The sequence below is a fragment of the Herpailurus yagouaroundi genome, unplaced genomic scaffold, assembly GCF_014898765.1.
Source record: "Herpailurus yagouaroundi ecotype Mexico unplaced genomic scaffold, PumYag 28, whole genome shotgun sequence".
Classification (NCBI taxonomy): domain Eukaryota; kingdom Metazoa; phylum Chordata; class Mammalia; order Carnivora; family Felidae; genus Herpailurus; species Herpailurus yagouaroundi.
Genome location: NW_024412376.1, coordinates 111278279 through 111303932, shown reverse-complemented (window position 1 = coordinate 111303932; position 25654 = coordinate 111278279). Strand labels below are relative to the sequence as shown.

The 25654-nt window shown below is 37.6% G+C and overlaps 1 protein-coding gene across 2 annotated transcripts; it reads left to right on the top strand.

Moving 5' to 3' along the window:
• The first annotated feature begins 7295 nt into the window (after window positions 1–7295).
• On the top strand, window positions 7296–23032 carry AMTN (amelotin). 2 transcript variants are annotated; one of them, XM_040476403.1, is made up of 9 exons: window positions 7296–7378; window positions 7482–7550; window positions 10651–10734; window positions 11857–11922; window positions 12846–12935; window positions 17705–17740; window positions 18861–18887; window positions 21794–22058; window positions 22761–23032. In XM_040476403.1, the coding sequence occupies exons 2-9, from the start codon at window positions 7497–7499 to the stop codon at window positions 22769–22771; spliced, it is 633 nt and encodes a 210-aa protein (XP_040332337.1). In that variant the 5' UTR covers window positions 7296–7378; window positions 7482–7496; the 3' UTR covers window positions 22772–23032. The 2 variants fall into 2 exon arrangements, with proteins under 2 accessions (XP_040332337.1, XP_040332348.1); XM_040476414.1 differs by lacking the exon at window positions 18861–18887.
• The last annotated feature ends 2622 nt before the right edge of the window (window positions 23033–25654 follow it).

Genomic DNA, 25654 nt, shown 5'->3' with positions numbered 1-25654 from the left:
AGATGGAACTAGAGGGTATTATGCTAAGCAAAATTAGTCAGTCAGAGAAAGACAAAAATCATATGACTTCACTCATATGAGGTCTTTAAGAGACAAAACAGATGAACATAAGGGAAGGGAAGCAAAAATAATATAAAAACAGGGAAGGGAACAAAACAGAAGAGACTCATAAATATGGAGAACAAACTGAGGGTTACTGGAGGGGTGGTAGGAGGAGAGATGGGCTAAATTGGTAAGGGGCATTAAGGAATCTAGTCCTGAAATCATTGTTGCAGTATATGCTAACTAACTTGGATATAAATTAAAATAAATAAATAAATAAATAAATAAATAAATAAATAAATAAATAATAAATAATAAATAAATAAATAAATAGAAGGGGGAAAAATAAAGAAAAAAATATTTTTAAAGAGAAAAAGTCATAGAACTAAATTATATACACACATGAGAGCTAGCTTAGACCTCCCAGTAAAATAAAGGTCAAATAAAAAAGCATTGCCATCATTTGCATACTTTTTTTTTCCCTAAAATTTAGTGATAGTTTTTTAGCCTTACCCTTCTCTCTGATCAATCCCATGACAATAGCAAAGGAAAGGTAGAACCAAAGAGCATAATCTGATTCACCTGCATTCAGTCCAACTTCATCTCAATGCAAGTCTGATCAAATTCATTTTTCCCAAATAGCTGATGAGAAGAAAATAGCTCCATCCTAAACTCATTCAGAAATAGTTGGTCAGCCAAGACTTGGCTCTATACAAATTTGGATACAGAGAACCAATCCCAGCCAAAAGTCATCCCCAAATGGCTATTCATTCAAGACCTAGTTCTACACAAACTCATCTGAAATCAACTTCCCAGAAAAGAGTTTCCTGTCCAAAGCTCATCCAAAGGCAGCTCCTTACCCCAGACCTGACTCAACATAAATTCATAAAAGAAAGGCTGACCTACAAAGAATTCTCTTGTCCAAGGAAGTTATTCAGCAAGGAGCCACTTCAAACAAACTTATTTGAAACAAGTTAATATACAAAGAGCTATACCATCAAAAACTCATCCAGAAACAGCTGCCTCTTAGGGGCACCTGTGTGGCTCAGTCAGTTGAGTGTCCAACTTCAGCTCAGGTCATGATCTCACAGCTTGTAAATTCGAGCCCTGCATCAGGTTCTGTGCTGACAGCTCAGAGCCTGGAACCTGCTTCATATTCTGTGTGTCTCCCTCTCTCTCTCTCTGCCCCTGCCCACCCCTCTCTCTCAAAAATAAATAAACATTAAAAATTTTTTTTAATTGAAAAAAAAACAGATTCTAACAAAATTCATCTAAAACTAACTTATCAGAAGAACATTTCCTCATCCATAGCTGACCCAAAAACAGCTGTTAAGACCTGGATGTACACAAATCCACTGAAAAATAATTAATAAGCAAAGAGCCAACCCATCTAAAATGCATCCAAAAGCAGTTGCTTCATCAGGTGTAGTCTTTCCATATTGTCATCCAAAACAGCTATTAAGCAGAGAATTGTGTTGTCCAAAGTTTTTCTTATACCAGCTATTTAGTCAGTTGCTTGTTCTGCAAAAACTCTTACAAAGCCTTGTAGTCAATCAAAATCTCATCTATCAAAATATTTTCGAAAATTTATTATTTGCACCAAAAAAACCCTCATAAATCTTAATCTTATCGAAGGCCATCTTAAGAAATATCTGATCTCACCAAACTCTGTCCAAATCCACAAATCAACAAGAGACTTGGACAAACTCCACCTTATCAAAACGAAATTTTCCCTTCTGTGATCCTCTATCCAACCCCACATCCAGATCTAATATTTTCATTTTCAAGCTCTCACCCTCAAACAAAAACCACTACTATAACTTTCATTGCCCCTGCTATCACTACTTCTGGAGCAACTTCCACTATCACCACCACATGTGCAACTCAGCTCAAACTGTAATTTCCACACTAACATCTGGTATAACCATAAAGCAAACCACCCCAACCTACAATAGCCCAGAAGTTGAAACCTACAACAATTACTTGGAAACAAAAGCATCTCCCTATGATGGCACCCCATCTTATACTCACTCTGAATCTAACTTTGGAGTCTCCATTTGGCACCATAGAATCATATACTAACTTTCCATCTGACGTTGAAACTATGTATTTTCCTGATTGCTTCCACAAAACTGAAAGTAACTACCCCACTGGCAGTATTGTACAGACTCTGAAACTATATAAATTCTCAACACCATCCCAGAACCTTATCTAAGCCATTTTGCCATAATCCAAACGCTGAAATTATGAATTCATCCATTACACTAGTACTGCATCTCTTATGCCTCCCCTCAGCATTCTCATTTGTTGCCATTTGCAGAACATTCTTTTCCATTTTAGAAAATCATCTACAATCATGCTAACTTTTTTTTTAATTCACAAGTGTGTACTTTTAATGTTGAGTTGAAATTTTTCAGGGTGCCTGGGTGGCTCAGCTGGTTAAATGTCCAACTTTGGCTCAGGTCATGATCTCACAGATCACAAGTTCGAGCCCCACATTGGGCTCTGTGCTGACAGCTCAGAGCCTGGAACCTGTTTTGGATTCAGTGTCTCCCTCTCTCTCTCTCTGCCCCTCCCCCACGTGCACTCTGTGTGTGTCTCTCTCTCAAAAATAAACATAAAAAAAAAGAAAGAAATTTTTCTACATAAACAGAGTACAATGTTAACACAATCTATTGAGTCCAACCTTATAGTATATAGACATTTATATAATATAGCCAACATTTCTAATGACACTATATACTATATTACCTCTGACAAGGGACAATCCACTCTGCCAAGAAGTCTGGACATATTTCCTGATGCCTAATCCAAACAGAACTTCAAAAGATTTGTAAAAACTTGTATCGTTATATTCTATTTAGTAGAATTTTAGGTATATTTAATCTAGTGGCTGTTCTGACATTCACCAAAATATTCCATAAAAAAATGGTTCTGCTGCAAATTTCCAAGTATATGTCCTACATTCCACTGGGATAGTACAAACTGGTCAAGAGTTTCAAAGAGTTTTGTAAATTTACAAAGTCAAGCAAGTGTTAATTCAATTCAAGTCATATTAATTATTCTACCACATGTAAGATACTTTGGTGCATGCTACAGTAAGCAAGACACAGGATCTTCCTTGAAATCTAATATCTCAAAACATAAGCATAAACAGCAATAGCATCAGCCAACGTAGAATAAAATAAATAAGAAAGCTACAAATTCCCAAAAGTTGTTAGGAAAGGAAAAGGCTGACTCCAAATTAGGGGGGAAAAAAGAAAAACTTAATGGAGATTGTGGCATAAAGAAGGATCTTTAAGGATGAAGAGAACATTGAGAGCAGAGATGAAAAGTGAGACCCCAGGCAGAGGGAATACCAAGAACAAAGGCAGAGAAATAAGATGAAAATGTTCTAAGGCTGTCTTCTGACCTCTACTACACACTTCCATTTTACCTGCATGTTAGACCATGAGCAAATATGCAGTATTTCCCACAAGAATTCAAGCAGAGATTCTGTCTTACTTACTCTTGTGTCCTAACATCAAGTACAATGCCTGGCCCAGCTCAATTTAGGGTTTTTTTGTTTTTTTGTTTTTAATTTAGGCTTATGTTTAATAGGTGTCATTGGAATTACCTTGCATCATGGAATAGTAACTGCAGTTTCCAATTATTCATTTATTTGATTTATTCAGTCAAGCTATTGATATAGTTAATAGCCATCATGTGTCTCAAATTCTTTTAACACTGTGGTTGAATTATCAAATGGTGGGAGGAGAGAGAGAAGGTTTCCAATTTGCCTTATCCTTTCATTGACAAACAGGGTCTTCTTAGACCAGGATTCACAAAGAGAACCTTGGGTATGGGTAATTCCAGATCTCCCCACATCCACTGGATTACTTGGCTTGAGAAAGCCCAGAAAGCTCAAGGATCACATAATTATTAGAGGTGTCCACAAAGATTCCTCTAAAGCAGACACTCTTAACCTGAGCTATCAGGAGACCCACAAAACCTCTAAAGCTTTCTGATACGCATAGTATTCATGAGCAAATGTGCCCTTTTTCTTAGAAGATGGTGTATAGATTCTATCAGATTCTCAAAGAGGTGCATAACTCAAAGACACAAAAGTAAAACCAATTAGAAAGATCAAGAAATGTCTAGACTTACACGTCTAAAAGGTGTCATCTTTAGTTTAATGAATCCTGATAGCCTAAGTCATTTCAGAAAAATAAATTACCTCACTGTTTTTGCTGATGTCTCTCAGTTTTATAATGATTTAGGAATTTATTTCCTTTTATAGTACATATTTCTTGCCACTTAAATCCATAATTATATTATTGTAAGTTATCTGCTTTCAGACTTAAAATTTCTTGTCTAAGAAAATTACTCAGCCTTCTGAGTTTCCCTTGTTTATTTTGGTCAAATCTCACTGACTGCTCAGTTTTCGAGCTAAGGCGTGTCTCATTCCCACTTGGGGTTGGAGGCATGTCTGCAGGAGACATTGGATGCACTGTCAGTCCCCTGAATCACCCAATGTCCAGACAGTCACAGTGATTCAGTTACAACAAGCTGTTTGCTAGCACTATACTCTAGGCCAGGGGTAAAGCACTAGCCTCCTCACTTAAGCCCAGAAAACAACAGGGCCATAGAATTCAACTCTGCCTTCACCAAAAAGAAAAATAATAATAATAATAATAATAATAATAATAATAAGGAAGTCTCACTTCCAACACATTCATTGAAAATAGTGCCCAGGAAGGGGTGCCTGGGTGGCTCAGTCAGTTAAGTGTCTGGCTTCAGCTAAGGTCATGATCTCACAGTTGGTGAGTCTGAGCCCCATGTCAGGCTCTATGCTGACAGCTGGAAGCCTGGAGCCTGCTTCATTCACATTCTGTGTCTCCTTCTCTCTGTCCCTCCCCTGCTCACATTCTCTCTCTCTCTCCCTCTCTCTCTCTCTCAAAAATAAATAAACATTTAAAAAAATGAAAAAAGAAAAGAAAATAGTGTCCAGGGAAAGTAGCTTCCCTAATGTTGTGGGCTCCCTCCCATACAATAAGGGTGCTTGAATATTTAATGTTTCCCCCCACCAAAATGTAAGCTACATGAGGGCAGGGATTTTTGTCCCTTGCATTCACTTTTATTTCTGAAATGATGCTAGCAAAACACAGAGAAAATACAGGCTGAATTATGAGTTGGGAGAATGAGTTGACTGGACAACGGAATGAGTTGACTGTATCTATGAAAGCCTGTGAGAACATAAATAAAGTTGCCTCCCTTTCACATCTGTCAGCACTTATATTCCATTGCTCCTCTCAATCTCACCCCCTTTCCAGACTATTCTCTGTCTCACCAATTATATTTATTCTTCAAATCCATTTAAAACCCCATCTCTTCCCTGAAGTTTTCTTTCACCTCAACTTTGTTCCAAAGACCTATACATCTACCATTTATTCATTGACATGTGGTGACCATCTGGTGCTTTGCAATGTCATTAACATAGAAGACACTAAACAAATGTAAGATAAGATCCTAAGACTCTCCATCCAATTCAAGAGAAACATATAACTGGGAAATAATGAAGGAGCCCAATAAGATAATGTCTAACCAAGGGCCAAAATGAGTAATAGAAGCAAACAAAATGCTACAGAAGATTACAATTAGGCGTCTATCCAACCTTGTCTTCCACTGCTACCCTCACTCCATTTTGTCCCAGTGCTAGGAAACAATAACATCATTCCTCCATATCTGGACACTTGGTCTGCCTAGCTGTTCTGCTTGCGTTCTTAATGAATTTTTTTTTATCCTTCAAAACCCAGCTGAGCTGAGAGTCACCTCCTTATTAAGCTTGTTCTTCTTTTCTGTACCCAACAAAATTAACCTTGCTGTCCTTCATACATGTGATTGTTCCTATTATTGCACTTACCATACATACAACTGCTAACCTTTGTGCTTCCTCCCAGACAGTATTCCTATCCCTATCTGACAATAATAAAAATTAGTTGTGTAATGAATTGAATAGCTACAGAAAATTTCTTTGGAATGCCTCATTGCCTCAGACAATTTTCCATTAACAGACACTTGGACCCTAAAACAAACCAAATCTATGATGGCCTCCCATGTGAAATCTTGGCAAACACAGATTCATCACTGCTTTGCACCTGGCGCCTGGGTGGCTCAGTCAGTTAAGCATCCAACTTTGACTCAGAACATGATCTCACTGCTCGTGAGTTTGAGCCCCACATCAGGCTCTGTGCTGACAGCTCAGAGACTGGACCCTGCTTCGGAATCTGTGTCTCCCACTCTCTGTCCCTCCCCTGTTCACACTCAGTCTCTCTGTCTCTCAAAAATGAATAAGCTTAAAGAAAAGTTTAAAAAAAAAGGAAGTTGTTGAATAGACCCAACCAACTTCCATAAAAATATTGTTAAAGAGGTGGCACATCTCAAAAAACTCCCAGTGTAGCCTGGGACCCTGAAAACCTATGATGAGCACTTATTTATTTATTTTTTTGTTAAACAAACCTCAGTGGACACCTGTGTTTTTGCTTAAGTTTCAGTATCTTTCTCCTCATTTAAAATAAAGCAGGCAATTGAACATTTCTGGATGACAATTTGGCCATATCTATTAACATTTAAAACATAGATATCTTTTAATTCAGCACTTCTGAGATTAAAACCTACAGAAATACTCCCACATGTGTGAGACAAGTTTTATAAAGATATTCATTGTACCACTTTTATAATTACAAAATGCAATGGAAGTAGATTAAATGTCCATCAAAAAGAAATGTTACATAATATAACATAACCATTAAATAAATGAAATAAATCTAAATGTACTGACACCTGAAGTCGTCCATTATTTAAGTAATAAAGTTGCAAAGCAATATATAATAGGCCTCACTTTCTAACTGTATACAAAGCTGTACATTCTGATGTTTGATTTACATGTTCACATAACATTACAAACATGACAAAACATACATCTGGAAAGTCGTTTGGGAGGGAGATGAAAGTGAAAGAGGATTGTAATTTTTTTTATTGTCTGCACTTTTTTTTAATTGCACAAGGTATGTCTTCCTGAAATACCCTCTATTCAAATGGTAGACATTGGGTAATATGATGTCTGCAGCTAATAACTCACTTAATGAAGTGTTGGGAAATGAGAGAAACCAAATGATTTCACGGACAGCTAAGTCCTGATTGGTGTCTCAGTTGCCAGCCTCCTGGAATTGAGTTTAAATTCCTTCTACAAACTTACAACTCATCCAAGGGTAAAATTATTCAACACAGAAACTGGAGAAATCAACTGGACTTTGGATATTGTTTTACCTGTACATTTTCCTGAGTGGAGAGAAAGGTAACATCGACTGATGATATTTCAAATAGAACTTTTTTTTTAAATCTTCTCTGAAAAGGGGGAAAAAATAGAGTGAAAGAGTGACATCATTTTGTTATTATAGGCAGCATTTTGAAACATGAAGACTATGATTCTACTGCTTTATCTTCTAGGATCAACTCAGTCATTACCAGTAAGTGCAATATGTTTATTTTATTACCAACCAGCCTCAGCAGCACCCTCTGCTTGTAGACCTTTCTTCCTGCATTCCATCAAAACTGCTCTGTCCTGTAACCCATTCCCTTCGTTTTCTGTTTTTATTTTCCAAAGTGAAAAATGATAAACTAATACGGTTTAGTGCATATTTCAAATTCTTAGATCTTAAAAATGCATCCACTCTAACATAGAACTTTAATTATTTTGGCAGAACAATAGGGTAGAAACCGGGGGGAGGGGGGAGGAATGCTTAAATTATACCTACTCAAAGTAGATAATTATTTTACTTTCCAAATTAATTTAAGACTTTCTTGGAGATCAATTATTTTCTCATGACTAAAGAGGTAGACTGTACTTTCTTCTGACTTTCTTAATTGGAAGCATGAAGCATGAAGACTATATAAACTCTGAAAAGGCTACCAAATTATGCAAGTATATAAACTCTAAAAAGGTTATCAAATTGCACAACAGCAAGGGAATATTACAAAGTGTCTAACATTTTTTACTTAGAACATTTCACTGAAAAATACGTTCACATTTAACAAGTTTTTGAAAGGAAGGAGCACCAGTGTTCTAACACATTCTTCAATTGTCCTCCAATATTTTATAGACGTACGTGTGGGTGGTTTGGATCTCTCGATGGACTTCCCTTTGACCATTTGAGCTGCTTGAGCATGTACACTGAGAAAAAATTAGAAGGAATTTTCTGTGAAATAGAAGAAATGAAAAAACCCATTTATAGTTGAACTCACTGGACACATCTATAATCATCTATACCATCAACAAATACTTAGTGAAAACTCTCTATGTACCCAATCCTGTGCTAGCTGTTGAAGACACAATAGTGGAGGGCAGAGGGGAGGATGTGACCCTTCACGGTGTTCACGAGGATTGTAGCTATTAAATATTTTTTAAAGAAATGTTAAATTATAAATTGTAACTATGATTACTTCTATGAAGAAGATGAACAGGGTGAATTTATGGGTAGAGGATACAACCAATCTCCTTATTTCACTCCAAATACACCTACATCCCTCTTTAAAGAAGCTGTCCACAAAAAAAAAATAATTTGAAACAAGGTAAATTAGTAATTCTTTTACAAAACATGGATTTTTCACTTTAAACAAATTTACCAAAAAGTTTTTCTAGATAGGGTGTCTATGGAGTATTTAAATTACCATACTACTTGTAAAAACTCAAGGTAAATAAAACTTTCCAGGAGCACAGCTATCATGCAAGGTTGACTCAGGAGTGGCATGCAGGTTAATGCAGATTGCTAACAGCCAATGATGTGAGAGCAGTGTGAGTGGTACAGGGGATGTGGGGTGTGACACTGACATGTCTATAAGTATAGTAGTGATATTTACCAAATGAAAAATCATGACACATAGACAAAGTATTTTTTATTATTTGTAGATGAATTTATTAAATTGTCATAAAGCCATAAAAATGAATCAATTTTTAAATGTGGACATTTCAAACAGCCTAGTGATTGTTTTTAGTAGATCCAAAGCTTGGGAATAGGGTACACATTGGTGATGGGACAAGTTGCATATTTAGGAGAAAGGCCAGGGTAAGTGACCCTGACCAATAAAACAGTGCACTCAAGCACTGACTTGAAGCAGGTGAGGGAGTGAGCCAATGTCCGGGGTAAGAACATTGCAGAGAGAAGGAACAGGTAGAGGTGAGGTTTTAGGACAAGAATGAGCCGTATCTGTCCCAAAGACAGCAAACATCTGTCCCAAAGACAGCAGCAGAGTGAGCAAAAGGAAATGGAGTGGGATGGAAAGTCCAGAGAGACACTGGAGGCCCAGGGCATGAGGACTTTCAGATCATTGTAGGGTCTCTGATTTTTACTCTGAGTGAAAATAGAAGTCAATGCAGAGTCTGAGCAGAAAAGTGAAAGAACCAGACTATCGTTTTCAAAGAACCACTCTGGCTGCCATGCTGACAATAGATTGTAGGGATTGAAAAACACACTTACATAATCTTACAGCTTAAGGGGACCTCTAAGGACAATCTTACTTCTTACAACTGAGGGGTAAGTCCAGAGTGAAACCAGTCAGTAGAAGCTTCAAGATAATATCCAAGTTACCCAATGGCTGATGCAGTGCTGGAGGGCCATACCACACTGCCCTCTGGGATGCAGCGGGGAGCATAGGCAAACTGGAGTCAACCTGGCCAGGGAGCTTCTACCTAAATGCAGAGAAGCTAATGAAAAAGGATTTATTTCTTCAAGGACTAAGAGAACTTGCAGGGATCCTGGTGGATGGCTCTGCCGTTCACCGTATCACCTTGGGCAGGTAACTTTGCTTCTGTGGACCTCAGTTTCCTCGTCTATAGAACAAAACCATACAACCAGATGATGTGGATGTCAAGGACATTTCACCCCTACACGTTGGCTATTTTTTTATGGTTTATTTATTTTTGAGAGAAAGAGAGAACAGAACAGTGGCAGAGAGAGGGAGACAGAGAGAATTCCAAGCAGGTTCGCCACTATCAGCATGAAGCCTGATGAGGAGCTCAAACCCCTGAACCATGAGATCATGACCTGAGCTAAAAACCAAGAGCCGGAAGCCCAACCTACTGAGCCATCGAGGTGCTGCAAGATGGTTATCCTTAATACACTAGGAGGCCAAGAAGGAGATTGAATCTCCGTTACATGAAATGATTTGTCAGGCACAAGACAGAAGCAGGAAGCTTCATGAAAAGGGAGTAGAAGTTATGGCAGCTTACCTTCAGACATTGGGAAAAAGCAAATGTTACAGAGTTAAGGTGCAGACTATGTATTTCGTGTCCTGAAAAAAGGAGGAAGGCAGTTACAGAAAAGGAAGCCTAGGAACTACCATAAGAAACTTACGTGCCCGACCCCACAGTAGACCCTTCCCCACCACACCTCTGTGGTCTCACATTTTTTGACTCTACAATTCCATCCCCTGTCACACACCAAACTTTCCAGGGAACTAAAACTTCTCCAGAGACATCTGTGCATTTGGGACAACTTGTAACATCCTGGAAATAAATGGATACAAAATCTCAGACACATTCCCGCCTCATCTAATATTTGTTAATTGCAGACACAGCTCAACCCTGCTTTGGGACTTCCAACAAAACTGGCTCTAGATCAGGCAACTCTTCTAAACCAACAGCAGCTAAATCAGGTAAGAGTCCTACAAGGCAGAACATTTGCAGCCAACAAAGGAAACATGTTAAGACTGGGGAATTTAAAATCAAGATTTACATAGTCTTATGCCCGAACAAGAGAGAAAGGCTTCCTTTTGGGAAGAAAAAACAAAAAGGACTAACATACTTTTTGAAATTTTTGAGCAAGAAAAGCAAAATATCTTCATTCTTTTTCTTTTGTCTTATTGTTTAGCAACCAATAGTAAATTCTGTAAAGCAATAGCTACACCTATTGACAAAGCGTGGTCATCAATGTCCTTGAAATACTGTGACATAGTCGTATGTGATATCTGCCAGAGCTAGCAGGGATTAAGAGGTAATCTATAAAAATAACTGCATATTTCCTTGTAGTTTTCTTAAGTTCCATTGTTACTGATAAGCTTATATCACTGTAAAATCTGTTTCTTTAAAACATATTTAAATATTTTTGAAAACTGCATCGTCTCTTGGCTTTCACCTTCTCAATCCAACCCTGGTTCTGCTCTAAAGGATCCCTCCTTTCCTACCTCTAAATGTTGTGAAATAGTACTATAACAACAAAGTCCAAAGTTCTCTTTTTAGTCTGTGGACATTAGAGAACACTCAAGTCAGGAGCCCATCTCACTCCCTAAGGAACCTGAAGCTTATACAATTTGGGGATGCTGTTTAAGCAAAAGAAGACAAAATTAGCTATGTGAAATTAAGTACTAAAGTGTATAATTTACTATGAGATAAGAAATGAGAGTAAGTTACATATTTTTTAATATTTATTTATTTTGAGAAAGAGAGTGCGAGAGCAAGAAGAGGCAGAGAGAGAGAATGCCAAGCAGGCTCTACACTGACAGCACAAAGCCTGAGACAGGGCTTTATCCAGAGAATCAAGAGTTGGGTGCTTAACCAACTGTGCCACCCAGGTGCACTGACACACTTTTAAACTCAACACATTGCTAGGGCACCTCTGAGGGCCATGGAAGGAGTCAAGCTTCACCTCCATTTACCTTCATCCTAAATCTACCTAAATCCACCTGTAATGGGAGTATAGGTACTTGAGGATATCCAGCACGGACAGCATGGTGGCAACAGACAAGCTCTGGTCTCACATCAGTTTCCATGCCCTGCAGGTCTTCCCCTCTTTAAGTCTAATACCGCTGACACAGATGATCACACTGGGCGCAGATCTGCAGCTGGTAAGACTCTTTTATATCATTTTAATATCCGTTGTTAAATGCAATACGTAATGTTTAATGTCCATGTGTGTGTTCCCACAAATACACGCACACACACATTCATTGTAGATAAGTTGAAAGAGAACACAAAAAAGTAGGAGCATTGGATGCTCTTCAGTACATCATTCAAAGTTTTACTTAGCAAGAGGGTTTCTAAAAGAATTAATCAAATTTTCATGTCTTTGCTGCTTTTTTTCTTTTTATCTCTCCTTCAAGCTCCTCTACACATTCCTCCAACATATTTCCCTCACTGCACCCTACAGTGTTCACGCACCCACACAAACGCTATGACCACTAGACGAGAGAAAACTAGAGACACGAGAAAACTAGAAGGGGTAGAAAGATCCTCACTCTTCTCGTGGATTATCTGTATGGTTTACTCTGGGAGAGGAAACATAATAAATTCCTTTTTTGATTGTTAAGATTGAAACATAGTATTAAACCACATTCAGACTAGATATTTCACTGTGACCTTCACAATTTTTATGGGGATACCTGTAAAGGAATTAATTTCTTTATAAGAAAGCTATCAAAAAATCCCAGGAACCATTGTTACAGCCAAAAGGGGAAAGTGAGGATAAAATCACCTAAGTAATCCTCAAGAAAATGGGTTAAATGCCAAAGGAAAACTTAATATGGGAAAAGTTAGTCCTGGACCTTATGGCCGTACTAGTACACTAAGTAAGTCTTTGAACTTCATCTCTATACCTAATTCCTAAAGCAATAGTATATTGCATACTATTTTTCAGGTCTGCATACTAGACACATATATTTGCATAGCAAACCCGTCCTTTAAACATATTTTAACTTTGGTAAATACATTTTGGTTTCTTGAATGGCCAACCTGAAACAACACAGTAACAATCTTTTTCATTGCCCTACAGCTAAATCCTCCTGCAGGGCTGGCGCCTGGTACCCAGACCCTCCCACTGACCCTGGGGGGATTGAATACACAACAGCCACTGCAAGCCCAAGTAAGTTCAAAACAGTTCAGTTCAACAAGGGGGAGCATTTTCTATCAGGTGGAACCCTAAAGGGGAGGAAAGAATTTTTTTAAGGTTCTCGAAAATTTCACCCAGAAATTTACAGAGGAATGTCCAATTGAACATAGAACATCTTTGGCAATTTGGTTCTTGATGAAAACACACAAGGAAAGCCAAGCACGCAACCCCATACCCTCTCTAGAATACATTTGTAGCGGGTAACAGGGAAATGTGAAGAGCTGTAGAAGACTGAAAAGTCAAGAATATAAGGGGAGAAACTGAGAGGTAGCAGGATTCTTTTCTTGCTTGCTGTTTTCCATAGAGGACTTCCTGGGTGACCACAATCATCCCAAAGAGAAATCAAGAGATGGATAAAGTTTATTCCCAGCAAATCCAGTCTCCTGTTTATGCCCTTTTTTCATGCCTCCTCTCAAGTGCTCAGTGACTCTCTAGTTCCTTTTCCCCTCCCATCATCACTTGCTTTCAGGAAAAACCCTGAAAAACCCTCCCCCACTAAGATATAAATGACATACATGGGGCATCACTCCTGTCAAAAGTGTTGCATTTTACCTACAGACAAAGTCCAAGTTTTACCTTCTTAAAACTTCTCTAAATAAGCTTAGTGACTCTGGAGAAAAACACAATGATCCCTTTACAGCTAGACTAAGTTGTTCATAGATAAACACATGAACTCAGCCCTTATCATTCCCACATAATGGTCTCATTTTTGTAGAAGCTTTTTTATGTATTACATATATAGTTGATGTAAGTTATATAGAATTATGAAAATATAGAAAGCAAAAAGAAAAAGAACATTCACTCATAATCCTATCAGCCAGAACTAAACACTGTCAGCATTCTAGGGTATGACCTTCCAGTCCTTTTTCTACACATGTAAGTACATTTTTTTTAAGAAAATATGAGTATTGTACATTTTTCAAAGAAAATGCATATATATATATATATATATAGACACACACACACATATATACATGTATATGCATATATGATAGAATTCTTTTTTTTTGTTTGTTTGTTTTTGTTTTCAACGTTTATTTATTTTTGGGACAGAGAGAGACAGAGCATGAACGGGCGAGGGGCAGAGAGAGAGGGAGACACAGAATCAGAAACAGGCTCCAGGCTCTGAGCCATCAGCCCAGAGCCTGACGCGGGGCTCGAACTCCCGGACGGCGAGATCGTGACCTGGCTGAAGTCGGACGCTTAACCGACTGCGCCACCCAGGCGCCCCTAGAATTCTTTTTTTTTAAGTTTATTCATCCATTCTGAGAGGGGGTGGCGGAAAGGGACAGAGAGAATCTTAAGCAGGCTCCATGCCCTGTGCAGAGCCCAACAGGGGGCTCGATCCCACAAACCCATGAGATCATGACCTGAGCCAAAATCAAGTCAGACACTTAACCAATTAGCCACCTAGGCTCCCTTCACTTAATATATTTTTAATAGTCTTTGTATTTTGAAATATTCACTAATAAAATGGTTTTTAATGATTGCTTAGCATTCCATCATATTGTAAAAATTGTGGGGTTTTTTTCACCCAAATGTGTGCTTCTATAAACAATATTACAGTGAATATCCTTTAACTAAGTCTTTGATCATGTCAATGATTATTTTCTTATGACCAGTTCTTAGGAACAGAATTTTGAGATCCAAAGACATACAAATATGTAAGACTTTTAATACACATTCCCAAATTATAAAACATGAATACAACAATGGACCAATATATTCTAAAATCTTCCTATCACTATGGACACTTCCAGGTCTTAATAAGAGCAAGCTTAAATTAATTAGTAATTATAATCAAAGCTGAGTTTAACTGACAAAATAATTTTAAGCTGCTCAACTTAAGTTTTATGTCATATGCAACTAAGTACTTTCTCTGTACTTTCATTTATCCAAAATAACACAGGGAACTCTATACTGCTTCATTTATTCATATTTGTGAAATTCTGTGACATAACTAATTTTTACATTTCTTTTTTAATATTGAGATGTATCTTATCTATCAGACAGTGCTTATTTCTTACATACATATTAGAGAAAGACTAAAAAGACTAGAGACAGGCAAATAAAATGAGAATCTCCTTAACACATGCCCCTGATATAATCCATATGCTAACTCCCCAGCTTCAGTTTCAATTGTCACCCTGCTTCAACCTTGAAGTCAAATTTAGTACATCTTCAAATTCACCAACAAACATCCACTGGAGTCAAAAGCATTAGTAGGCACCACAGAAGTTACTAAAGATGCAGTAGACTGGGTTTGACACTGCATGCCCCCAACATGCAATAATATAAATCAATCCCCATTCTCAGTAGGGATTCTTCAGTGTCTCCAGGATATGCCACCACCAAGGGTCCCCATACCTGACTTCCTGTGCTGCCCCAGCTCCTTGGAGCCTGCCTCTCCCTATGCAGAGTAGCTTATATCCTCTGCCAGAAACCTGGGCACATGTGCACAGCTCTCATTTATCAACCCAAAGCCAACATGGTTAAGAACGCTAAGGGTGCCTGGGTGGCTTAGTCAGTTAAACATCTGACTCTTGATTTCGGCTCAGGTCATAATCTCAGGGTTCATGGGTTCTAACCTGATATCAGGCTTCATGCTGGCAGCACAGAACTTACTTGGGATTCTCTCTTTCCCTCCCCTGCTTGCATGCACGCTCTTTCTTTCAAAATAAATAAGTAAACATTAAAAAAAAAAAAAGAGTGAACTCCTGAACCATAAAACTTTGGTCAAATCCCAGCTCCCTAGTCACTACATGTATGGTCAAGTTACTTCACCACTCTGTGGTGCACTTTCCTCATGATTTAAAATAGGAATTAAAGGGGCGCCTGGGTGGCGCAGTCGGTTAAGCGTCCGACTTCAGCCAGGTCACGATCTCGCAGTCCGTGAGTTCGAGCCCCGCGTCAGGCTCTGGGCTGATGGCTCTGGGCTGATGGCTCGGAGCCTGGAGCCTGTTTCCGATTCTGTGTCTCCCTCTCTCTCTGCCCCTCCCCCGTTCATGCTCTGTCTCTCTCTGTCCCAAAAATAAATAAACGTTGAAAAAAAAAAATTAAAAAAAAAAATAGGAATTAAAGTTGAACCTACCCCTAGGGCTATTATAAGAATCAAATGAGCAAATAAACATAAAACACTTAGAACAGTGCCTACCACACAGTAAACACTCAGAAGTGTTAGCTATTTTTATTTCAAACAATTTCTCTACCAAAAAACTTATAAAAATTTTTTCTCCTTATTGTTACACTGGTTAATAACTAAGTTATTTTTTGTTAAACTTTTTATTTACACATCTGTGGTTTCCTGTTTGTATCTTTTCGTTCCTTCAAATTGGCCTTTAAAGAAGAAATTTAATTATGCTTTTTTTCCAAATCCTGAGCACCCCTTCCCCTCAACCCACTTTCCCATTGCCATTCTGAGGATTACTCGGTTGTTTTGCCAGTAATCAAGAATCTGATTGACAGTAAAACTTTTTCTAAATGTATATACTTAAATGCATGTACCTTTTGGCATTATGGGTATTACTGTGCAAACTATCTTGGGAAATTACAAAGTTAAGAGTCCATTTCATAAGACTTTTGCATCTTTGGTGTGGTTAGTATTAAAATCCCCATTTTGATAACTTTCGTGACACTATGTGAATTTCTATAGAGATTAAAATAAACTTTAAAAGCCTAGTTCTCTTGGACAAACTCTAGGTTAACTCTTAGAGTACTAGAGAATGTGAACCCCCTCACCAAAATCTTTTCAACTAAAACTTCATAATGATGTGATTTGAAGTGGGGGTCTGAGAGTGAATGGCCAAGAAAGAATTCTTGAGACATTTTTGGTGCAAAAAAGTGGTTATATTTAAAGCACCGGGACACAGGACTGAGGGCAGAAAGGGCTGTCCTGGGGATTGTAAGAAGCTGTTGGTTTATATACTTTTAAATTGGGAGGGGCAGAGAAAAAGAAAAGTTCACAAAAGGTTTTCATATGTTAAAGAAGACTTATAGGATCCTGGAGGCCTAGCTATTGTCAAGCTAAGGTTGTTTTTTCCTCTAGCAAAGCATTAACATTAAGATTGGGAGTTCCTATAGGAATGTCATACTCTGCCAGCCTCAAGTATTTGTCAGTGGGCTGCAGGTTATGTGGAAATTTAATTTTATCTACATTTCTTTTGCCTTTGTTCTCCATATCAATAACATTCGTGTGATTATCAGTGACCAGTAAAGTATTTCTCACTCAGTTCTAAGAACTGCCAGTATCAAGATTATAGAACAACATCATCCATCATTTTCTACCAGTGCTCTATTTTAACAGCAAAATATCCAGGTAACCATCATGAGACTAAATATATTTGCTTCAATAAATCTTTGTATTTTAGAAATCTGTTTTTTAGTGTATCTTCTGAGGTGCCATATAAAAGAAATACATGCATTTTATCCTCATAATTACTTGTAATAACTTTCAGTTTGGAGATAGCTTGAGACCAAAATTAGTTTTTGCTCGTCCAATTTAGTAACTTCTACCTCCTTAATGTGCTGCCTTGGACTAGTTTCCAAATCCCTCTGGGTTGAATCTGCTTTTTACACATCAGATGAGTTTCAGTTCCCATCCAACTCGATGGGCCTCTATGATTAGCTGATACATTGGTAACAAATATTTGTTCAAGGTATATTGTATACTCTTAAGAAAGTCCCTATATTTATATCATCTGCTTTGAGCATATTTTTTATTGAATTTTTCACTCTTTTTTCAGATGTTGCCAGTTATTGTAGCACACCTTGGAGCCCAGGTAAGATTGTTTTGCAATGTGATTTTTACTTTAAATCAGTTTAGTGTGAAATATGTCATCCTGCCTCAATTCAGCAGATAGTTGCCAAGTTTCCTGTTTACTTTGCACTGTATGAACACTGATAGTAATGAGCTAACACTTATTGAGCATTTACTACACACGAGGCACTGTTCTAGGCATCTAGTTATTTGTTATATACTATCTCAGTATTCAAAACAACCTTTTAAAGACAATCTTTTTTTTGAGAGAGAGAGAGAGACAGGCAGAGCAGGAGCAGGGGAGGGGCAGGGAGAGAGAGGGAGACACAGAACCCAAAGCAGGCTCCAGTCTCTGAGCTGTCAGCACAGAACCCAATGCAGGGCTCGAACCTGTGAACCATGAGATCATGACATGAGATGATAGATGCTTAACCAAGCCCCTGGTTCATATCAATTCTTAATTCCACATCTAGAAACACATTCAAATGAAATAATCTGAAATACAGCAAAAGTTTATTTACAAACATATCCATCAAAATAATAATATTTGTAATGAAGAAAAACATTGGATGCAATTTAAATTTAAACAAAAAGGAAATGTTCAAGTAAATGGTACAACATAGAGCAAATACTTTGTGACCATCCAAAAAGGATATTTATTTATTCGATTTTGTCACTAGTAAGGTTAAATGATTATTGATGTAGTATTAAAAGAAAAAGTAAGACCCAAATTATATAAATGACATAACTTCTATTATGGAAAAAAGACATGTGTGAAAAACATCTGGAAGAAAATCCATCCAACTCTGTACAATGGCATTATACTTTTTTTCTTTGTTGCTTTCTACATTTTCCAAGTTTCCTCCAATGTGCATGTATTACTTAATAATAGAAACATTTATACTTTTTTAAATGCAGAAGACTTCACATCATTCAGATAATAAGTGTTAGCAGTCCAATATCATATGCCAGCTTGAATTATATGACACAAGTCACAGAGGCAGTTAAAATATTGTTGAAAATTTTTAAATGTCTCTTTACAAATTTTATAAGTATCTTAAGTTTTTAAGTTATGTTATACATATCTTGCTTCAAATATATTAAAATTTGTCTAATAACTTGTGTTATTATTGTCCTTTTAGGGTACCATCCTAAGCTCAGAAGAATTGGTAAAATATATACATATATATATATATATACACACACACACACATATATAATTATATAAAATGTATATAAAAAATATATATATATAAAAAATTACTAGCATTTCAAATTCTTTTCCCTGCTATCACAATCCTTCTTTCTGTCCCCACACAATCTCTTTTGACCACACCTGCTAACCCTCGTGCATGCTTCTATAAACCGAACATTTTTATAGGTCCTTGCATTAATTTATCCTTTTCTAGCTGAAGATTTCACTATCCTTCTCCAGATAGTGGAGACTTAGCTTTTGTTTTCTCTATATTGATGTCAAATTCAATTCTATCCAGAAATCCAATGCATATTTTTAAAATGCATAGATTAAAATCTAGGATTCTAAATTATCAAAAGTCATACAATGTATAATAATATACATATTGATATTTATTGAAAGAAAGATTCATTTTCTTGGCTTAAATTTTTAACTTTATGAAAATATGTTTTTTTTCTAGCATCTTATAGTGATGGATGAACTCTTCCCTATACACAGAAATAACTAGAGGGCTGAACCTAAATGAAACTCATCTTGCCATTATTAGACACTTCTATACATTTCCCCTTAAGTCATGTCAGAAAAAAAATGATTTGAATTAATGCAGTATCTAAACATGACACTGAAGTTAAGAGTTGAGGCAGTGTCTTGGAAGATAGGTTTCTTTGAAATCTTTCTATTATGAAAAAGGTAGAGATTTGCTAGATTGTTCACAAATAAAATCAAGTAATGGGGCTTTTCTGCAACAATGGAACATCCACATCTACCAGTCATTAAGCCAATTCTGTGTAACACGTACCTTGGTAGATCTTTTACATACATTGCCTTTAAGTCTCACCAAGTGACAAAGTACAGATTTTTAAAACTATGCCCAAAGTGGGGCTTGAACTCACAACCCCAAGATCAAGAGTTGCATGCTCTACGGACTGAGCCAGCCAGTCCACAAGAACACAAAGAACAGAGTTGTAACCCAACTTTATAGGTAACAAGACTGAGGCTCAGAGAACCCAAGCACCTTAGGTTCCAAGGTCACGAAACAGTATATTCGGATCAAAAGCCATTTTTCGATCCATTATACCAGTGGTTTTCAAACTTTTTTTCAGTAAAACTCATGGTAACAGCTATATTTTTCATGCAGCTAACACAACACACATACACACATGCACACACACAGAACACTTCATGAAATAGTATTTACCCTTACTGTAGAGAATGCACTTGGTAATTTATAGTCTATTCTTTTTATCTTATTTTTTAATGATGGGCATTACTGCCTTCTTTATTTCAAATCTATGGAGGCCATGACCCCCAGCTTGAAAACATCTGTGTTCTATTCCTGTCTCTCATCTGCCGTAAGTCTAATTCTGGTTTCAGTACCTGGTAAATCTAAGACAGTGTTTTCAAAAACTTTATTTTTTAATTTTTTTTTTCAACGTTTATTTATTTTTGGGACAGAGAGAGACAGAGCATGAATGGGGGAGGGGCAGAGAGAGAGGGAGACACAGAATCAGAAACAGGCTCCAGGCTCTGAGCCATCAGCCCAGAGCCCGACGCGGGGCTCGAACTCCCGGACCGCGAGATCGTGACCTGGCTGAAGTCGGACGCTTAACCGACTGCGCCACCCAGGCGCCCCTCAAAAACTTTAGTGTTGGCTCACAAATCAAACAACTCAGGGTGTTGATAAAAAAAAAAAAAAATGCAGATTTCTGGATTCTGCCCTAAAGTAGCTCAATCAGAATCTCTCTAACAATAAAGCCTAGGAATTACCTTTTAAATAAACTTCTCAGGCCATTCTTTTTTTTTTTTTTTTTTTAATGTTTGTTTATTTTTGAGAGGGAGAGAGACATAGTGTGAGTGGGGGAGGGGCAGAGATAGAGGGAGACAGAGAATCCAAAGCAGCTCCAGGCTCTGAGCTGTCAGCCCATAGCCTGACGCAGGGCTCAAACTCATGAACTGTGAGATCATGACCTGAGCCGAAGTCAAATGCTTAACCGACTGAGCCACCCAGGCGCCCCCTCAGGCCATTCTTATACAAACTTACAATTAAGAACTATGCTCAAAGAAAATGACCTGTATCTTAATTATGAGCCCTCAACCCTTCTTACTCAATGTCAACATTATCAGAGCTGAGGGGTTTCAGAGAACAAGTCCCGCCTGAATTCTCTCCAAATCCAGTTTATACTAAATTATTTTTTCTTAGGAAGAATTTCTTACAGTAATTTTTTCCAGGGGAAAAAAATAAATGCAGGCAGCAACATTTATTTCCAGTGTGCAAATCATTGACAGACCTATCCATAGGAATTCCGCTGAGTAGCCTCAAGGAATAAAGAAGTGGTTGAAATGACAAGAGAAATATTTCTAACTGAATATTCCAATGCCTTTGAAAAATAAATCAAAAGAAACCTGAAGAGATGCCAACCATGAGATGAGGATTGATTGACTACTTGGATTAATTTTTCCATTAATGTTTAGTATCTTAAATTACTTTAAAAACTTTTGGGCAAAAGAGAGACTATAATTTAGGTTAATAGCAGAGAGAAAGCCCAGCATAATAGTATGGATTTTCTGCCTTAGTTCTATCTCCACATACACCTGAGATGAGCAAATTTTTCATTATTCCTTTTCCCATGACTGGCTTGATTCTGATGTGTCCTTTCTGATACAACATGGAATTGTAGTCACAAAACCAGCATCAGCCTTGCTCAGTAGAAGGAGGCATTTCCTCTAAGGAATGCCCAATCTTGATTATCTTGTCTGACTCTACCATTCTGGTCCTGCGTTTCCTACCTCAACTTGCTACCCTCAAAGGAGAAAAGACTGGTTGACCAGCATTAAAATGTGTCTTTTGACTTTGTTTGCATTTTCCCTTCCTCATTCCAGCCAATGGCCCCACAAATCTTCACAGGCCTCATTTTCCAGCCCCTGTTCCCAGGATCCATCCTGCCCAACAGTCAAGCTAATCCAGATGCCCAGAATGGAATCCTTCCTGCAGGGCAAGCAGGAATGAATCCTGCCATCCAGGGAACCTCAGAAGGCTTCTCTCCAACTCCTAGTGACACAGATGATGACTTTGAAGTGACGGCCCCTGCAGGCATCCGAAGGGGCATGCACACTACCCAGGAAACCACCACAGGGCCGCCAAATGGTAAATACTCTGAGCCAGGAAAATGCCTTGTGAAAGTCATCTGCAGGGTGGGAGCAGAGTTGTCTTGCCTCGACAAATACGGATCCTAATAAAACCAGGGATCCCCTATACCTAACACTCACAGTTGATTCCAGTACTGTGAGGGAGTATTTTTATTGGGCCACCAATTCTATTGTATCAACCCAGAAAGGAGACATTTAGTTGCTGGCATAACATACTTTCTATCTTAGGTCTGATCTGGGAGTATTTGGAAACAGACTGTCCTTTCCCTTTCTCACCTCCCTCTGACTCCCAAACACATGCAGGCCCGCAGCAGTCACAGTTAATCAATCATAATACTTTTGTCCACTCACCCATCATGGATGAGACACAGAACCTTCTTAACCTAGTGTTGGAAGCAGTAATACTTCCTGTCTATAGTAATAGTCATAGTAATAGATAGGATTTAGCACAGTAGGTGAACATATGTGCCATTATCTTGAGATGGGACTTAAGAAATGTTGCAAAACTAAGCTCTTTAAGTACCAACAAGCAGAAATAATCATTTAACATGTACAGATCTCTGGAACCAAATGTCCTTGGAAAGAACAAAAGAATGATTTGAGATGGATACTCCTAGAAAAGAAATTTTGATCTCAAGTAAAAATGTTTCAATCCAATATGCTTTTACCTACATTTAAAAAGTGTTTTGTTTTCTTCCAGGAAATCAGTAAGCTGTTTCAATTTTTTTTTTCAACTAAGCCGCCTCAAATGCAAATCTTTTTCACTGATCATATGATGGAATAGATGGAGACACACTAGAGAGTATCAGAAGAAACTCTTAGTTTACCTAACTTTCTTGGAATTTCAGAAAATATATTCTTCCTGGAGAATAATGACTTCTGAAAACAAATGGATAAATTTGTCTTTGAAATGTAACGTTATGCCACCTTGGACTTGGAAAGTATATGTATTAAATGTATTTTGAAACTGAATTTTTTTCTTCTTTGGGGAGAGAAGAAAGTGGGACCCTTTCAGAAACTGCATTACATCAGGACTTAGATGATGTTCCAGATGGAGGGCTTTCTTTGGAGTAGGAGGCACTGCAGTCACGGAGTGGATATTGAGCAATGTAAAGATAATTTCTGATTTCCTCACAACCAACTTATTACCCACTCTCTCCCATAAGAGCCACAGCTTTAATTTTCTACAAGCACTCCCAAAATATGAACTGGAAACAAAGAATTGTAAATCACACTGCCTGTCCTCAAGTTGCTTAAATACAGAGTTAGGGATTTTGGCATTTAGTGCTTTCTTTTGGTATATCTAAAAGTGAGAAATGACATGAAGTAATCACTAAAAGTGATTCTCTTGCTCCACACATCTAAAAGGTAGAATTTAGTCTGAATGAGTTTATAACTCAGACCACCACAGTTCATTCAGAGTGGGAAAGAATGGAAAGGATTCACAGAAACCACAATAGAGCCCCACAAAGGGAAAACATGGATAGGTTTCATAACATCTCTCACTATGTTTGACTCAGCCCCATCAGTATGGAACAAATCCAAATATATATGCCATGATAAGCTTTTCAGGTGGTTAAAGATTTACTAATGGCTGACCATTTATTAGCCACAATGTTTCAGATTTGCAGAGTATGAATAATATACTTACAAACTGTCAAAGTTTTCATAGCCAAATTGAGTAAATCAAGACTGAATTTTCCAAAACTATTTTTCCATTAGTGCCATGTGATACTAATTAAAAGAGCTATCAAATGGTTTCCTGGATGACCCATTATCAAAAAAAAAAAAAAAAAAAAAAAAGAACACATTCTCTCTTAGCCTCATTTTTCTCATCTGTAAAATGGGAGCAAAAAACCCTGCTATAAATGTCCCACAAGGTTTACACAAGTAGATAGTGCATAAAAGTGCTCTGCGAACTCCACACCACTATAAACTTTTAGTAGCCTTGTAGCCAATTGAAATTATCTGTCCTTTGAGATCCACCCTTTGTCCCTATCCTTCCTCTCTGTGCTTTAATTATCAGTTTAGTTGTATGATTACCAGTTAGACAATCTAGACCGGGTGTCTTCCTAGAGCATGCTACTCCTGCAGGAACATGAAGACTTTCCAAGGGCTACAAACAGATGGTTCCGAGGGTGACATCTCCATTCTTAACCCCCCCCCACATGTGTGTTTTGCAAAGACTGACCTTGATCGAGAACACGTCTCCTCTTCCTTCTCTCCTTCTCTCCTTACATAGTCTCTTTCCCAGCATTACCCAAAAAAGGACTATGTCTTACCTACCACCAATCTCACTGTGGGAAATTGCTCTGTCATAGAACACCTCCAAGATACATAACAAAGAATTTCAAATATTGGTGCTGATGTTGAGAATGAAAATAACCTTTTGCAACTCAGTAGTTTCTTGTTCTTAGCTTCCAACAAAATTAAGTGAGGACCTAATGGAATTATCATGTAATTGATCATTGAAAAAAATTTTTTTAAGTTTATTTATTTTGAGACAGAGACAGAGAGTGCACAAGCAGGGGAGAGGCAGAGAGAGAGGGAGAGAGAAAGAATCCCAAGCAGGCTCCACCCTGTCCCCACAGAGCCCAACATGGGGCTCAAACTCACAAACTGAGTTTGTGACCTGAGCTGAAATCAAGAATCAGATGCTTAACCAACTGAGCCACCCAGGCATTCCAGAGACAGAATTTTTAGAGGATGGATTCCTGAAAGTGAATTACTGGATAAAAGGATATGCTTTTTAATGTTTAAAATTTTGATAGATATTGGCAAATTATTCTCTAAAATGGCCATGTGGATGTACTTCTACCAATATTTCTCTACATCTTTTCTTTCTTTTTTATTTTTTAAATATAATTTATTGTCAAGTTGGCTAACATACAGTGCATACAGTGTGCTCCTGACAGTAGAGATTAAGAATATATGAAATTAAAAATGTTTAGTTATCCATTCACTTAAAGACATCAATAATAAATAAATTACATGTTGGTACAAATAACATATTTTTACATGAAAAATACTGTTTTTGGGGTGCCCAAAGCATCTGACTTTGGTTCAAGTCATGATCTCATAGTTCGTGAGTCTGAGCCCCACATCAGGCCCTGCACTGACAGTGAGGATGGGATTCTCTCTCTCTCCCCATCTCTCTGCCTCTCCCTCTCTCTTTCTCTCTCTCTCCCTCTCTCAAAATAAATAAATAAACTTAAAAAAATAAAAATAATGAAAATGCTGTTTTATTAATGAGAAAGCCTTATTTAATTAAGAAAATGTAGTGAGAAGAGTGGATTTATCTTTGAAATTTCTCTCCTGTCTGACTTAACAAAAGATACAATTCTCGGAGCATCTGGCTGGCCCAGTCGGTAGAGCATCCGACTCCTGATTCCAGGGGTTGTGAGTTCAAGTCCCATGCTGGGTGTGGAGCCTACTTAAAAAAAAAAAAAAAAAAAAAAGATAGGATTCTCATACCTACTTCTGCATTCAATCTGTATGTATCTGTCGTAATATCACATACATAACTGCTCAAAATTCCACTGAATACTCTTGAGAAAATGAGAATGGAAAGGCAAAATATAATCTCTGTATCAC

Excerpts from the sequence above, each read along its gene's own strand:
- AMTN (XM_040476403.1), top strand. The coding sequence starts at position 7,497 with ATGAAGACTATGATTCTACTGCTTTATCTTCTAGGATCAACTCAGTCA. Across the intron at positions 10,735-11,856 it reads ACCAACAGCAGCTAAATCAG|GTCTTCCCCTCTTTAAGTCT; the intron begins GTAAGAGTCCTA and ends CATGCCCTGCAG. Across the intron at positions 17,741-18,860 it reads TAGCACACCTTGGAGCCCAG|GGTACCATCCTAAGCTCAGA; the intron begins GTAAGATTGTTT and ends TTGTCCTTTTAG.